The sequence below is a fragment of the Jaculus jaculus genome, chromosome 9 (assembly GCF_020740685.1).
Source record: "Jaculus jaculus isolate mJacJac1 chromosome 9, mJacJac1.mat.Y.cur, whole genome shotgun sequence".
Classification (NCBI taxonomy): domain Eukaryota; kingdom Metazoa; phylum Chordata; class Mammalia; order Rodentia; family Dipodidae; genus Jaculus; species Jaculus jaculus.
This window is the reverse complement of record NC_059110.1, coordinates 114,799,469-114,816,497: the sequence shown is the minus strand read 5'-3', so window position 1 is coordinate 114,816,497 and position 17,029 is coordinate 114,799,469. Positions and strand designations below refer to the sequence as shown.

The following is a 17,029-nucleotide window of genomic DNA, read 5'->3' as shown; positions in this document are numbered from 1 at the left end:
CCCGAGACTACATAGTGAATTCCAGGTCAATCTGGGCTAGAGTGAAACCCTACCTCGAGAAACAAAAAGAAATAGAGAAAGAGAGAAAAAGAAAGCCAAGAGTGTGGCTCCACTGATCCATGTCTGTAATCCCAGTCCTCTGGAGAATAAATGTGTTGGAATGTAGATTGCACCCCCCTCACAGCCTCATGTGTTTATGATTAAGCCTTCTACTTAATCCTCAGCTGCTGGAGTTTTTGGGAGGTGGAGCCTTGCTCTATTCCTCACTGGGAATAGAGCTCAGGATTTAGTAATGTAACTCACTCTTGCTGCTTCCTCCTGCTGATAATGTGACAACTTGCTATTCTTTCCCTGCCATGGTGAAAAATACCCTCAAGACTGTAAGCTGAAATAAATCCTTTCCTCCCATAAACTGCTTATACTGAGGTGTTTTGTCCCAGCCGCAGGAGGGTAACTGCTATGTTGAGGTGTGAGGATTACATGTTCAGGGCTAGTCTGGGCTATTTGGCGAGTTACAGCCCAGCCTGGACTACATATGGTGATCTTGTCATGGGAAAAAACATTTTAAATTTAAAATTAAAAAAGAGACAGCCAGGTGTGGTAGTGTACACCTTTAATCCCAACACTCAGGAGGCAGAGGTAGGAGGATCACTATGAGTCCTAAAACACCCTAGGACTACAAAGAGAATTCTAGGCTAGCCTGGGCTAGAGTGAGAGAGACTCTACCTCGAAAAAAGAGAGACATGGGCTGGAGAGATGGCTTAGCAGTTAAGGCACTTGCCTGCAAAGCCAAGGACCCACATAAGCTAGATGCACAAGGGGGCGTGTGCATCTGGAGTTTGTTTTCAATGGCTGGAGGCTCTGGTGTGCCCATTCTCTCTCTCTCTCTCTCTCTCTCTCTCTCTCTCTCTCTCTCTCAAATAAAGTAATTAAAAAAAAAATTTTTAAGGAAAAAAGAAGCTGGGCATGGTGACTCACGCCTTTAATCCCAGCACTCGGGAGGCAGTGTTAAAAGGACTATAGTGAGTTCAAGGCCTGAGACTACAGAGAGAGTTCCAGGACAGTCCAGACTAGAGTGAGACCTTGTCTCAAAAAAACCAAAAAAACCCATAAAAGCTGTGTCCTGCTGTTCCTATATACTATCTCTGCTAATACGTTTGGCTTTCTCTCTAGATCACAGAATAGGTTGTGTTTTTGTTTTGTTGTTGTCGTGTCCCCCCTCCCAGGGTCGGGTCTCACTCTAGTCCAGGCTGACCTGGAATTCACTATGTAGTCTCTGGCTGACCTCTAACTTGTTGTGATCCTCCTACTCTGCCTCCCAGGTGCTGGAATTAAAGGTGTGCGCCATCACACCCAGCTCAGAACAGTTTTGTTTGTTTTTTTTAAATCATCTTTAGTGAGTAGACTTGATTTTTGTCCTCTCCAAAATGTTGCTAACCAGTTCTTCATAAAATATAAATGAATTATACTCCAACTATATTATTGAATTCAAAATTACTTTGAATTACCAGGTTGCAGGTTACTTTAGAATTTTTAACTGCTTAATTTCAGTTTCTCTGTTTGCCCGCACAGTGGGAAATCCACTTTGGGGTTGGTGTTGGGCTATAGACACTAAAGGCTCTGCCTCCGCGGCTTTGGGGTGGCGCATCAAGGCTTCAGAAGAGCTGCTGGCTCCTGTTGTTTTAACAGTGATGGTGAAAGGTTTTTGTCCCCCCCACCCCCAGGTAGGGTCTTGATCTAGCCCAGGCTGACTTGGAATTCACTGTGTAGTCTCAGGGTGGCCTTGAACTCATGGTGATCCTCTTGCTTCTGCCTCCTGAGTGCTGGGATCAAAGGTGGCGCCACCACGCCCAGCTTGTGAAAGGTTTTAAACATATACAGAGGTGCAGAGTGATATAAGGAGTCTCACATGCTCATCACCCAGCTTTAGCAGTAACCAACTCACAGTGAATCTTGTCTGCATTTTCTTTGTGAACACTTTTTCGCATGTGTGAGCACACTGTGGGTGTGTACAACTGGTGCGTGCATGCACATAGAGATCTACATTGTTCTTCAACTTTTGAGACAGGGCCTTTTACTGAACCAGAGCTCACTGATTTGGATGGACAGACTGTCTAGCAAGCCCTGGGATCCTCTTGTCTCTGCCTCCCCAGTGCTGGGATTACAGGCCATGCCACTATGCCTGGCATTTTATGTGGGTGCTGTAATCTAAACTCAGGTCCTCATGTCCTCCTCATGCTTGCATGGCAAGTACTTTACCCACTGAGCCATCTCCCTAGTCTCAACTTACGAGTTTTTATTTTTTATTTTTTGCTTTTTGAGATAGGGTCTTGCTCTAGTTCAGGCTGGCCTGGAATTCACAGCCATTCTCCTACCTTAGCTTCCACATGGCTCGACTTAAGATTTTTTTAAAAAAAAGACGTAGGAGGATCATTGTGAATTTGAGGCCAGCCTGAGACTACATAGTGAATTCCAGGTCAGCCTGAGCTAAAGCAAGATCCTACCTCAAAAAAAAAAAAAAAAAAAAAATCTAAGAGGTAACTTTTGGGGCTGGAAAGATTGCTTCACAGTTAAGGCACTTGCCTATGAATTCTAAGGACTCAGGTTCGATTCCTCAGTACCCACATAAGCCAGATGCATGTGGTGGTACATGTATCTGGAGTTTGTTTGCAGTGGCTAGAGGCCTTGGTGCACCCATTTTCTCTCTCTCTCTCAAATAAATAAAAATAAAAGATTTTAAAAAGTTTTGATGTCTATCTCTAAAATATAGTGATTCTTGGGCTGCAGATATGGCTCAGCAGTTAAAGGCACATGCTTGCAAAGCCTGACAGCCCAGGTTCAGTTCCCCAGAACCACATAAAGCCATAGGCACAAAGTGGTGCATGCATCTGGAGGTCATTTGCATTGACAAGAGGCCCATGCACACCCACGCACACTATGTATGTGTATCTTGCATGCACATATAAATAGAAATAATTGGTTTTTCGAGGTAGGGTTTCACTGTAGCCCAGGCTGACTTGAAATTCACTATGTAGTCTCAGGGCGGCCTTGAGCTCACGCTGATCCTCCTACCTGTGTCTCCTGAGTGCTGGGATTAAAGGTATGTGCCACCATGCCTGGCTGAAATAACAATATTTTCAATTTTAAAGATAGTGATTTTTAAAATTTATTTTCATTTGAGACAGAGAGGGGGAAAGAGAGAGAAAGAATTGGTACACTAGGGCCTCCAGCCACTGCAAACAAACTCCAGACATATGCGCCACCTTGTGCATCTGGCTTACATGGGACCTGGAAAATCGAACCTGGGTCCTTAGGGTTCACAGGCAAGGGCCTTAACTGCTAAGCCATCTCTCCAACCCAAGATAATGATTTTTTTAAAATTTTTTTTGGTTTATTTTTATTTATTTATTTGTGAGCAACAGACAGAGAAAGAGGCAGAGAAAGAGAGAGAATGGGCGCGCCAGGGCTTCCAGCCATTGCAGACAAATTCCAGATATGTGCCCCCTTGTGCATCTGGCTAACGTGGGTCCTGGGGAATCGAGCCTTGAACCGGGGTCCTTAGGCTTCACAGGCAAGCGCTTAACCACTAAGCCATCTCTCCAGCCCGTGATTTTTTTTTTTTTAAAGTACAACTACCTTGTCCCACCTAAATACACTGTCAGTAATTCCTTTTTATCAGATGTACTGTCTGTGTTGAGATTTCCCATCTTGTTCTTAGAGATCTTTTAACGGTTAATGATGTTAACTTCATTTTATTTTATTTTATTTTATTTATTTATTTATTTATTGTGTGATGCCAGGGATCTGACCTAGTGCTCATGAATAAACACTTCCACTGAGCTCTACTCCTTGGTCTCTTTTCACTTATTAATAGATGCATTACACACACATACTGCTCTTTGTGTGCCAAATCAACCTTACAGTGTTAATCACATTTGATGCAACTAGAGATACTCATATTTAAAAGTGAGTTATAAGCCAGTCTCAAAAAGGCTATGTTTTATCTCATTAATGGAACCTAGATTTTATTTTTATTTATTTATTTGGCTTTTTGAGGTAGGGTTTCACTCTAGCTCAGGCTGACCTGGAATTCCCTATGTAGTCTCAGGGTAGCCTTGAACTCTGGGCGATCCTCCTACCTCAGCCTCCTGTGTGCTGGGATCAAAGGCATGCACCAATATGCCCAGCCTGAATCAAATGCTTTTAATATGTATATGTCCGTTGTTGCCCTGTATTAGGATTTAATTTGATAAATAGATGTTTGCTTTCATCCTAACTTATAAGGATGTATTATTCCTGAAATTAATAGAATCACACATTCTGGAAGGTTGACAGGTTCTCCAAGAGGTGATTGATTTCATGGTTTGTTACAGAAGCAAATCATTCTCTCTCCATAGGAAAGTAGCTGCAATACAGAAAGCTTAAATGATCTCCCCAAGTGTGTAACTAGTCTGTTGCCAGTCTATAGCGTGCATGCATCTTACCTGGAATGAGCTCACTTGGAAAGTGACCGCCTTCTGCTTTCTTTCTCTGTAGGTTCTTTGCACTGACATCCCTTCGTCTAGTGTTTTTACTTGCATTTAGCTCGATGATCATTGTTTGTATTGACCAATGGAAGAACAAAATTTGGCCTGAGATCAAAGGTAAGTTTGGTAGAACTGTAAATGGCCTTTTACATGATTTTTGCCTTTAGTTTGGGGTTCTTAGAAGGATATGTGTTCCTGGAGACTATTTTTGTTTGCTTGTTTTTGTTTTTTCAAGGTAGGGTCCCACTCTAGCTCAGGCTGACCTGGCACTCGTCTGTAGTCAAGCTGATGACCCTTCTACCTGACTCCCAAGTGCTGGGATTAAAGGTGTGCACCACCACACCCAGCTTCTTCTTTTTAAGTATTTATTTATTTATTTGAGGGAGAAAAAGAGAGCATGGGCACACCAGGGCCTAGTGTTGCCACAAGCAAACCCCTGATGCATTTACCACTTTGTGTGTCTGGATTTGCGTGGGTACTGGGGAATTGAACCCAGGCTGTCAGGGTTTGCAAGTAAACACCTTCAACCACTGAACCATCTCTCCAGCCCCCTTTTTAAAAAAAAAAAATTATTTTTAAGGGGGGGCCGCGAATATCCTCCTACCTCTGCCTCCTGAGTGCTAGATTTAAAGGCATGTGCTACCACACCCAGCTTTTTTTTGAGACAGGGTCTCACTCTAGCCCAGGCTGACCTGACACTCACTCTGTAGCCCCAAGCTGGACTTGAACTCACAGGGATCCTCCTCCCCCAGCCTTCTGAGTACTTGAACTAAAGGTGTGTGTGTCCTATCATGCCTAGCTTATTTTATTTATTTATTTGGGGGGGCGGAGAAGAGAGGTGCACCAGAGCCTGTAGCCACTGCAAATGAACGCCAGACACATTTGTCACCTTGTGCATCTGTGGAATTAAACCTGAGTCCTTAGGCTGCACAGGCAAGTGCCTTAACTGGTGAGCCATCTCTTCAGCCCCTTAAGATTCTGTTTAAATATAAATCTTTTTATTGGAGATTTTTGAGGTAGCTAGCATCATTTTGTTGTTGTTGTTGTTGCTATTGTTTATTTTTGTTTTTGTTTTTTGAGGTAGAGTCTTGCTCTAGCCCAGGCTGACCTGGATTCACTATGTAGTTCCAGGTGGCCTCAAACTCACAGTGATCCTCCGGCTATCTTTTTTTTTTAAGATAGTATCTAGGTTGGCTTTGAACTTGCTATGGAGTTGAGGATGACCTTGAGCTCCTGATTCTTCTGTCTCTACCTTCCATGTGTTGGGATTACAGGTGTGCACCACCATGCTTGACATCAGCATCAACTTACCTGTCAAGAATTTATTTTTAATTGTTTATTTGTGGGCTGAAGAGATGGCTTAGAGGTTAAGCGCTTGCCTGAGAAGCCTAAGGACCCCGGTTTGAGGCTCAGTTCCCCAGGACCCACGTTAGCCAGATGCACAAGGGGGCACGTGTGTCTGGAGTTCGTTTGCAGTGGCTGGAGGCCCTGGTGTGCCCATTCTCTTTCTCTGCCTCTTTCTTTGTCTGTCACTTTCAAATAAATAAATAAACATAGGACAAAAAGAAATTTAAGAAAAAAGAAGAAAATTGCTTATTTGCAAAGCAGTAAGTACCCTAAGATCCAGTTGCTTCTTTGAAAAATTATGCATACATGAATGAAAGAAAAGCTAATGACAGTTGTGGAACAATCCCAGAGATGTCATATTATAGTCTGTGATTGATATATTTATGTATTTTGGCTCTAGCTCAAGATAGAAGGTAGAGAGAAGACTACATTTCTAGAAAGCCAATATGTTGGTTAAAGAACCACAAGCCAGAGCCGGGCCTGGTTGTGCATGCCTTTAGTCACTGCACTCAGGAGGCTGAGGTAGGAGAACTGCCATGAATTCTAGGCCATCCTGGAGCTCAGAGTGAGGTTCAGGTCAGCCTGGGCTAGCCTGGGTTCTACCTTGAAAAAACAAAGCGAAAAAGAGCCACAGGCTAACCAAGCATGAGGGTGCATGCTTGTAATTTCAGCACAGCAAGTTTCAAGATCAGCCTGGTTTACATAATAAGTTTAAGGCTAGCTTGGGATGCATGAGATCCTGTGTCAAAAAAAAAGAGGGGGCAGGGAGTGCGCTGGAGAGATGGCTTAGTGGTTAAGACACTTGCCCACAAAGCCTAAGGACCAGGTTCAATTGTTCCAGTACCATGCAAGCCAGATGCACATGGTGGCACATGTGTCTGGAGTTCACTTGCAGTGGCTAGAGGCTCTGGAGTGCCCATTCTCTTTCTATCTCTCTCTTCCCCTCTAATAGATAAAAATAAAACATTAAAAAATAGAAGAGAGGGACTGGAGAGATGGCTTAGCAGTAAGGCACTTGCATGCAAAGCCCAAGGACTGAGTTCGATTCCACAGATCCCACATAAACCAGATGCACAAGGTTGCACCTGTGTCCCTGGTGCACCAATTCTTTCTCTGCCTCTCTCTCTCAAATAATTTTAATAAAAAAAAGAGAGAGAGAGAGAGAGAGAGCGCACACGCGTGTGTGCTGGGGAGATGACTCAGCCAATAAAGTGCTTACTATGCAAGCATGAGGATCTGAGTTCAGTACTCACATAATGCCAGGTGGGATGGTATAAACCTATAACTTAGGAGATGGAGACAGTGGATTGCCAGGGTAAGCTGGCTAGCTAAAGTAGCTGAATTGGTGAGCTCAGGGTTCAGTGAGAGACTGTGTCTCAGTAAGTAAAGTGGAGAGCAGTAGAGTGAGACACCTAACGTTGACCTTTGGCCTCTGCGTGTCTGCGCACACACACAGAGGAGAGGAGGTGGAGGAGCAGGAGGAACCTGGCTTCATCCTGTATGTACAGCTACATGCTGAAATGAGAATAAATACTAATTTAGTAGCATTTTATAAGATGGTGTGGAAGGAGCAACACCTGTTAAAACACTATAGTAGTGGGTATGGTGGTGCACACCTTTAATCCCAGCACTCGGAGACTGACATAAGATCCTCATGAGTTTGAGGCTACCCTGAGCTACAGAGTGAGGTTCAGGTCAGTCTAAGCTAGAGTAAGACCCTGCTTCAAAAAAACAAAACCGGTGTGGTGGTGTACTCCTTTAACCCCAGCACTTGGGAGGCAGAGGTAGGTGGATTGCCATGAGTTCAAGGCCACCCTGAGACTACTGAGGGAATTCCAGGACAGCCTGGGCTAGAGGGAGACCCTATCTCAAAAGAATAAACAGGGAAAAAAAAACAAAAAACAAAAAAAAAACACCTAGGGCTGGAGAGATGACTCAGTGGTTAAGGCACTTGCAAAGCTAAGGACCTAGATTTGTCTCTCCAGTATCCACATGAGCCATATGCACAAGGTGACATATGCATCTGGAGTTTATTTGCAGTGGCTAGAGGCCTTCCTTGGCATACCCATTCTTTCTCTCTCTTTCTCTTTCCCTGTATATTGCTTTCAAATACATAAATAAATAAAAGTAAAATAAGGGCTGGAGAGATGGCTTAGCAGTTAAGGTGCTTGCCTGCAAAGCCTAAGGGCCTAGGTTCAATTCCCCAGGACCCATGTAAGCCAGATGCACAAGGTGGTGCATGCATTTGGAATTCGTTTGCAGTGGCTGGAGACCCTGGTGTTCCCATTCATTCTCTCGATCTCTCTCTCTCTGTGTCATAAATAAAATGAAAGCAAATAAAAGCACTAAAAAAACAGGGGTTGGAAAGATGGCTTAGTAGTTAAGTGCTTGCCTATGAAGCCTAAGGATTCTGGTTCAAAGCTTGATTCCCTAATACCCATGTAAGCCAGATGCACAAGGTGGTGCATGCATCTGGAGTTCGTTTGCAGTGGCTGGAGGCTCCGATGCATCCTTTCACTCTCTGTTTTTGTCTGTTGCTCTCAAATAAATTTTTTAAAATCTCAAAACAATTATTTAAAAAAACCACTAAAACACAAACAGAAAGTACTATAGCAGTGTCTTTGTATGGAAAGTCATCAGAGAGCTGACCATGAAACCAGATGATGGATTCCTTGGAGAGCTGTGAGGAAGGAGTGCAGTGAGACTGGCTAGTAGATGGGTTAGAAGTGTAGGGCTACAAGCTGACTTGGGATTTTAACAGTAGAAGAGTGGGGAGTGACGTACAGTTAGCAGGTACAACCAAAGATAGCAGAGGAGTTGGTTCAGGTGGGAGTGAGGAAAAGTGATGTGGGTTCTGGACATGCTGAAGTTGAAGTTTCGGCAGGCTGTTCAAACCAGAGTATATAGTTTTTAAATACATTGATTTTTTTTTGTGTGGAGACTTCAAGAAATCAGCCTCTGTATCATGTCTAGTGAATGTCAAAAGACATCATTTAGAATAGATAATAGGTGTCTCTTTAAAAAGAATAGACAGATTTCTAGGGTTGGAGTAGCTACAACATGCCTCAGTAGCTTGGCACACACTGATGTGGTTGAGCAATCCAGACAGATTCAAGGGATGTAACTAAAAGGCTGTGGTCCATTTGTACCCTCTTCCTCTCCCCCAAGAAGTGAACCCCTAGGGATAAGCCTTTATCACTTGGTTTGAAAAGATATAAAACCGTTACGCCCTGTCCATTGTTCCCTAACTGGCAGTATAACATGTCTCCTTTTTGTTGGCTATTACTGTTTTCTTTCTCTCAAACTTATTAAAGCTTGAACTGTCAGACCAACAGCCTAACATTTTCATATTTAGTTTTCTCTACCAACTAATGCTGGTGTTTGTTTTAATATTGTAGTGCCAAGACCCGGCGCATTAGACAATGAGAGGTATGGAACATAAATTACATCCCTTATTGTTACTCTGATTGATTCTCTTGAAAAATTATTACATGTTGTTAACCTTGTGTTCTGGATATAATTATATGGTGCAAACCTTGTCTGTTCCTAATAATAATTTTAACAAATCCTAAAGTTCAGGCAACAGTATGTTGAGGTAGTCATTGTCCTCTGATTGTTACAGCACTTTGTGACAGAAGAGCATTGTAGTGCCTCACAACCTGACATGCCAGGGAAATAGCTGTATCATTCAGCCCTTGTGTAAAAATCTAGAGGAAGCTAACTTCACCTGTCTCCTAGATTTTAGGCCACACCGTCTCAGTGTTTTCTGTGACTTGTGGCTATTTAAAGTTCCTGGTCAGAAAACACATTGGTTCTTGACAGCAACAAGGCAGTGCCAAAGACCCCTCTTGTGTCTCCCAGCTCTTGCTTTCATTTCCTAGTCCATCACCCCGTATGTTTGAGCCAAGGAATTTTCTCTACTATGTTTGTTTTGGTTTTACCTTATTGTCTTTCGAGGGCACATCCACCATTGCCTCCCCTCGGACACAGTGCTGTTAGTGAGCCTGTGCTTTTACCTGTGTCCTTGGATTGCAATCATAGTGCATTGCAATGGTCTAAGTGTGCTGAAGAAAATGTTTGTAAGCACAGAGGGACTTGGAGCTGACGGCAGGTTTGTACATGTAGAGTAGGCCGCTTGCTCATAGGGTGGAGTTGTCAGAACAAGTTTCCTTCCTTGTCCCTAAACGCAAGTTTCAACCTGGCAAACCAAGAAGAAAGTCATGCTTCACCTCTAGAGCACCTGGGCCTGGCCACTCCCCAGCCCCTGTTTAAACTCAGAAGCCTTGGCCACCTGCACAGCAGGGTGGGGACCTCAGCACCCTCCTTTCACAGCTCCCCTTCTCTCTCCCATAGCTGGGGCTTTGTGCACCCCCGGTTGCTCAGCGTGCCCGAGCTCTGCCACCGTGTAGCTGAAGTCTGGGTTAGTGGGACCATTTTCATAAGGAATCTTTTGCTTTTTAAAAAGCAAAACCCAGGCAAGGTAAGAATTCCTTTTCCCCCTCTCATCTATGGACTCTCAGATCAGGTCATTCTAAGTTGAAACAGCTCCTTCACTATGTGAGCACTCAAGGAAAAACAGATGAGATGATAGAAGCAAGGGAAGTTGTAGGAAGGAGCTTCTGACAGACTGTTAGGACTTAAGGCAAGAGCTTAACTCCATGTTCCGTGTGTTTGTCACTTGGAGAGCCCCCCCTTTTTTTTTTGTAGTGTTGGGAATTGAACCCAGGGCTTCCTGCATGCTAGGCAAGCTCTCTACCACTAAGTTACATCCCAGCTCCACAAAGCAGGCCATTTTCTTTGCCCTAAAATGGGAAAGAAAACTTGCTTGTGTGCATTCTGTGTCATACTAAACATATGATAGGTTTTGTGGTTTTATACTTGTTTTTTTTTGTTTGTTTGTTTTCTTACTTTGACTAAAAACTACCAATGCTTGCTTTCAGAGAGAATTTTTTGGACAATTCCTATTCAGATTTCTAGGCATGAAAGGTATAGCTGTGTGGGGTTAGTCATGTAAAAGTAGCTTGAGTAGAAGGGAACAATCTTCTCCCAAACAGAATCAACTCTGGATGCAAGAGTAGCTGCATCTGTCATTCTGACTTGACTCATAGATTATAAAGAAACTTCAGACCCATCTGTACATGAATCCCCCAGCCCCACCCAGCCCCTTGCCATCTACGGAAACTTAATACTGCTTCTTCATCTCCCAGTTCTGCTTGCTGAGCTGTGGGATACTCACCTTTTTGGCCGTCTTGGGTCGCTACATCCCTGGGCTTCTGCTGTCCTACTTGATGCGTAAGTATGGCATGGACCTCCCCTACGCACTGAACCTTGCTTATAGCTTTTCCAGTCACAGCTAACTTTGGGTCAAGGGAGAACCTTTCTATCTTGATTCTCCATATTTATAATTTCATGAACTGTTAAGTCTTTTCACATGGAGCAGTTTTTATCCATGTATAAAGTCCATCTCCCTCCTCCTCCCTTCTTCTCCTCTCTCTTTCTTTCTCCCCCACCTGCTCATAGATAAAAATATTTTTTGGGCTGGAGAGATGGCTTAGCGGTTAAGTGCTTGCCTGTGAAGCCTAAGGACCCCAGTTTGAGGCTTGATTCACCAGGACCCACATTAGCCAGATGCACAAAGGGCGCACACATCTGGAATTCATTTGCAGTGGCTGGAGGCCCTGGCATGCCCATTTTCTCTCTCTGACTGCCTCTTTTTCTGTCTGTTGCTCTCAAATAAATAAATAAAAATGAACAAAAAAAAATACATTTAAATAAGTCAATGTGACCCACTAACATACAGTATTCCCAACTATAAAGGACTGCCTCTACTTAAGGAGGAAATTTTTAGAAAAATTCTTTGGGATTCCTTTACCAAGCTCTTCTGACTCTGTAGGACTTTTTCCTTTGGAGTACAGTTTTATAAATTTAGTTACTTCATAGTGGCACATATTCTGCCTGGGACTGGAAGAAGGGAGTACTTTCAGTTTGTGGCTATTATGTATCAGAACCTGACATTACTGCTTGTATAGTTCCTTAGACATTGTCACCAGTTTGCTTTTGTCTATGGTTCATTTACACCCACATACAAGTGCCCACACTGCCTGGTTCTGCTTTTGGGATGTCAGTAACCCTGTCCTGAGTCCTGTGGGTGGCTACAGAAGTCGCTGCTCTAAAAAACATGTGTCACAAGGGACACTAGTAAGGTGAGCAGCAGAATTGATCTGCACTAAATGCCTGATGCCCAAGGACACAGTAGCAGAGAGTGTTGAGGATTGCCTTGTGCAGTCCAGTCCCTTCTCCAGTTTTCACTGTTCCCACTCCTTAGTCGTCACTGTCATGTTGTGGCCCCTTGCTGCATACCACCGACTGTGGGATCGAGCCTGTGTGCAGCTGAAGCCAGCTTTGCAGCGACTCGACTTCAGTGTTCGTGGCTACATGATGTCTAAGCAGAGAGAGAGACAATGTAAGTACCATGGGAAGGCTTCCCTCCCACTTGGGCAATTCAGAGAAGAGGAGAAGCCAGTGGGGCCTTAGAAGTGGGAGATGTAAGCTAGACATAATCTTACACAAATCTGAAAAAACTAAACTCTCCCACCTTGAATGAAGGCAGACCTCGAAGATGTCTCCAAGTGTCCCCGCACTGTGCTGACTGCTCTGTGTGCATCATCTTATTTCACCCTTCCGCAGTCTTCAGAAGTGGGTGGTTTAGCCTTTTTCCGGTTGGGGAAATTGAGGCTCACAGTAAGTGTCAGTGCAGATCTTTTCAGCTCCTAAGCCTGACCTCTTTCCACTAGTGAAAGCCACATTCCACAGGAATTAAAACTATCTGCCTCAGAGGCCAGAAGTCTACTAGCCTGAGGTCTACCCAACACAAGTGTGTCCCTCTTGGTCTTGTCAGTTCATGTTGTACGGAACCCTGGCCTTCAGAGAGTGCCATATGTAGTCACTCAGCCCACTTTCCCCAAGGCTGGATTAATTAAAGCTCATGTGTTGTCAACTCACCTTGACCCTTGGGCCTGCCCCCTCACCCTCAGGTTGTTATGAAGGCTTAGGGCCATATTCAGAGGGCCACTTTCTCTTATGTGATACATACCTCTGGAGTCCCAAGGGAACTTCTTCCCCATGAAGGAAGGCATAAAGGCCATCTCTTCTTTCCGACCAGTGCGCCGCAGAGCTCTACACCCAGAACGTGCCGTGGACATCCACAGTGACAGTGAGGAGGAACTAGCCGCCTTCTGTCCTCAGGTATCTGGAGTGCAGGAGCTGCTCCCCTGGCCAGTTTTCTTTAGTTCCCTTTTTCCATCTGGTAGCTCACCCTTAGCTTTCAGTGTTCATTGTGGGCCCTGAAAGGTCCTAGATTCCCCTTGCTCCCAGTAGAACTGGCAAGGAGAGACATTAGTTAGATTAGGAACTAGAGCTCAATTTGAGTCTGGTGACCAGTAGTCTCACTCAGGTCTCTCTTATTCTACCATCATAAGACTTCTGGAGCTGGAAAACCACCTTTCAGCAGCCCATCTCATGCTGAGGTCTGGGCAGTATGTGTATTTCCTTGGTCATCTGCAAAAAGTGATCTCTGGGTCAGTTATATGCTTGAAAAGTAAGTAGCTGATTAATTTGCAAGACTGCTTATGCTCAAGTTTATGAGTAAGAGTATTTTCTTTATGAGGAGCAGCCCAAAAGGAGTCAAGATTTTGATTCAAGTTCCCATCTCTTGGATTACACTGGTGGGCCTGGGGTACCTCCGGGGCCTGCCTATTAGCAAAGCTCCTGCTTGCTGATGTTATCATCTCAGACTTGTTGATCTTTTCTTTTCTTAAGCTGGACGATTCTACAGTTGCCAGGGAATTGGCCATCACCGACTCTGAGCATTCAGATGCTGAGGTCTCCTGTACAGACAATGGCACATTCAATCTTTCAAGGGGCCAAACACCCTTAACAGAAGGCTCTGAAGGTGAGGGGAATCTTGACTTGAGGAGATAGTGGCTATAACTGCTGCGTCTCAATTTCCTGGACAGAAGGGTAGATATTGTTGCCCCTCTTGTCCTGTGCTTGGGGCTATGGAGTGATGTGGCCCAACCAGGTTAGTACTACTTAAAGCCCTCAGTCACTTACTAGCCTCAGCCTCTAGCCTCATGGACATAGTAAGAAAGCTGGGAGCCAGTTTTTTGGCCAGGAAATCAGTTATCTCATTGAAGGCAAAAGGCTAACCTGTCCTACAGCTTTTGCTTCATTATAAGAAATCCAGGTCTCTCTCTCTGTCTGTCTCTCAAATAAATAAATAAAATATTTAAAAGAAAAAAGAGGGCTGGAGAGATGACCTAAGTGGTTAAGGCACTTGCCTGCAAAGCCTAAGGATCCAGGTTTGATTCCCCAGTACCCATGTAAAGCCAGATGCTCAAGGTGGTACATGCATCTGGAATTTGTTTGCAGTGGCTAGAAGCCCTAGTGCGCCCATTCTCTCTAGTTGCCTCCCTCTCTCTCTCTCAAATAAATAAATATTAAAAAATAAAAAGAAACCCAGGGTGGGCTCATTCTGCTTATGAGGTGCCTTTCTGAGGCTGTGAGCACCCGGGCTCCACATGGCTGCATGCTTCCCATGCTGTGTTCTCTCAGACCTAGATGGTCACAGCGATCCAGAGGAGTCGTTTGCCAGAGACCTTCCAGACTTCCCTTCCATTAACGTGGACCCTGCTGGCCTGGATGATGAGGACGATACCAGCATCGGGATACCCAGCTTGATGTTCCGCCCTCCACCAGCTGCCGAGGAGCCCCAGCCCCTACCTGCCAGCCAGGATGAGGCTGCACTGCCAGAGCTCCTGCTTGGTGCTCTTCCTGTAGGATCCAACCTCACCAGCAACCTTGCCAACTTGGTCTCCCAGGGTGTGATCCAGCTGGCTTTGTCAGGGGCTTCCCAGACAGGTCCTTCTGGCCCACCTCTCCGAAGAGCAGCGAGAGGCTTCCTCCGGGCCCCTAGTTCAGACCTGGACACTGATGCTGAGGGAGATGACTTTGAACTTCTGGACCAATCAGAGCTGAACCAGCTGGACCCTGCCAGTTCTAGGAGCCATTGAGAAAGAGACTCCTTGGGGGTCACTGTGGTTTAGGTTTTTTCCTCCCCAACCCACTTAAGGTGATGTGGCAAGGAAAGAACCCAGGTCCCATCCCCTGAATTCTATCTGTATGTTGGGTGGCTTGGCTGTTAAACAGAAGCCTGTTGAAAGACGATTCTCATTTCCCTGCAGCCAGTTGGAGTACCCCCACTTCTGTGCCTTGTCACTGAAGTGGGAATCTACTCCCTTAAGGGAGGCTTCTCGCCATCAGGGCAGCAGAGTCAGGGATATAGATTCCCCTTGGAGGAGATGCTGCTGTTCGCTTTTAGGTGTGGGTGCACAGGGGTCCTCACTGATAGAAGAGCCCATCTCTTCTCCCCCACCTCACTGCAGCCCCAAGGCAAACAGCATGAGGTGTTTGTAAAGCAATTTTGTCCTTTGGTTCTGCAGAGCAGGCCTCCCTCTGCCATAACCCATCCTCATTTCTTGATGCTGACCCCTAGTGCTCCAAAGTACCACTTGTGAACTTTAAGAAATGTGAACACGATGTAGGGACAGGCCTCTTCTACATCACTTGAGCTGTAGGGGTCAGATGGCTGGAAGGGGCAGTGAGTGCTCATCTTGACACACGGACTCTTCTGGGGCTGTGTGGTTGTCTTCGGTGCTGTTAACCCATGGCTCCACTGACCGCTGGTCTCAGTAGTGAGCAAAGTGACACCAGGCCTGCTCTATGTTCTGCTCCTTCGGAGATGCAATAATCCCGTGGGGGATGGCGAAGTAGCACTTTACACATGGCTCTGTGGTGTTCATCCCAGGAGCCGCCAAGTCTTCTTGCACCAGCTCTTCTTACCATACTGCTTTGAATTTCAGCTGCTCTTCAGCTCCTTTAAGGATGAGCCCAGTTAGCAAGGATGTGTTGGTGATCAGTAGAGACTTTTGGGGGTATGGTTCTATGCCCCCCTAATCAAATCATGTGAAACAAAAACTCCAAAATGATCATTGGTTTAATCCAAAGCCAGCCTACTGCCTCTCTCTGCCTCTGAAGTCAGAGCTGAAGCCAAATTCTTCTATCCTCTTTCCCTCTTGCATTAACCCTTTGCTGATCCTCAGGGACCACTCCCCCAGGACTCCATACTTGGGTGAGGGATGCTGGACAGAGCCCATTTTCATGTGCTGCAGGTTGGGGGGTGGACTAACATGTTTGCTTTTGATTAACTGGTAAGGTACAGAGGCCAGGGAGTGAAGATAGTTAACAGAAGGGGTGTTTATGACTATTGATTGTGAAGGTTAGGGTTATGGCATCTCCCCACTTTAGCTTCTCAAACAGACTTTGACATCTCTTTCCTCACAGGTGAGCTCTGTTGGGGAAGAAGTATGGGAGAAGAGTGGGATTCTGGGCATTTGCATGAGTGTGTAGCTTCATGCCTTGGGAGTTGACAAGAGGAAGAGGGAAGGAGCACAAAATCTAGAAGGTCTTTCATGTACCCGCGGGATCCTGGTCTGAATCTCCTGAATCCTCCACTGTGAATTGCGGGTGGGTGGGTGCTAGGGAATAAATCTTGTATGAGAACCATCTTTAAAAGACTGCTATTGAGTGGTGTCCTCTCTTGCTAATATGAATAATTAGTTTGAGGAGCTGAAAGCACCAGAAGAGAAAACCAGGTGTCAGGGACCCACCTGCCTAGCCCTATTTAACTTGGGACATCCACAGAACAAGCATCACCTTAGGAGGTCACTTCTCATAGAGCCAAGTCCTGAGTACATCTGGCACTCTCTGCTGGTATTTGTTTCATCATTTTTAATTTTTTAAAAATATTTTTTGTGGTGCTGCTTAGCGGTTAAGGTGTTTGCCTGCAAAGCCAGTGTAAGCCAGATGCACAAGGGGACACATGTATCCGGAGTGTGTTTGCAGTGGCTGGAGGCCCTGGTGTACCCATTCTCTCCCACTCTTGCTCTCTCCCTTTCTCTCTCTAATAAATAAATAAACATCAAAAAAAATTACTTGTGTGAGAGAGAGAGATGGGTGTGCCAAGGCCTCCAGCCACTGCAAACAAAGTACAGACAACTGTGCCACCTTGTTCATCTGGCTTACGTGGGTATTGGGGA

General features: G+C 45.1%; 1 protein-coding gene across 1 annotated transcript; it reads left to right on the top strand.

Moving 5' to 3' along the window:
• The first annotated feature begins 4,530 nt into the window (after nucleotides 1-4,530).
• Nucleotides 4,531-16,498, top strand: Retreg3 (reticulophagy regulator family member 3). The gene is made up of 8 exons (XM_045159403.1): nucleotides 4,531-4,643; nucleotides 9,272-9,302; nucleotides 10,227-10,353; nucleotides 11,081-11,165; nucleotides 12,199-12,336; nucleotides 13,036-13,118; nucleotides 13,692-13,824; nucleotides 14,487-16,498. The coding sequence occupies exons 1-8, from the start codon at nucleotides 4,589-4,591 to the stop codon at nucleotides 14,942-14,944; spliced, it is 1,110 nt and encodes a 369-aa protein (XP_045015338.1). The 5' UTR covers nucleotides 4,531-4,588; the 3' UTR covers nucleotides 14,945-16,498.
• Nucleotides 16,499-17,029: the final 531 nt, after the last annotated feature.

What these genes read in the sequence shown, in the direction of transcription:
- Retreg3 (XM_045159403.1), top strand. Translation starts at nt 4,589, where the DNA reads ATGATCATTGTTTGTATTGACCAATGGAAGAACAAAATTTGGCCTGAG. An exon ending in AAAAGCAAAACCCAGGCAAG is followed by an intron (nt 10,354 to 11,080) that starts GTAAGAATTCCT and finishes TTCATCTCCCAG; the next exon opens with TTCTGCTTGCTGAGCTGTGG. An exon ending in TAGCCGCCTTCTGTCCTCAG is followed by an intron (nt 13,119 to 13,691) that starts GTATCTGGAGTG and finishes TCTTTTCTTAAG; the next exon opens with CTGGACGATTCTACAGTTGC.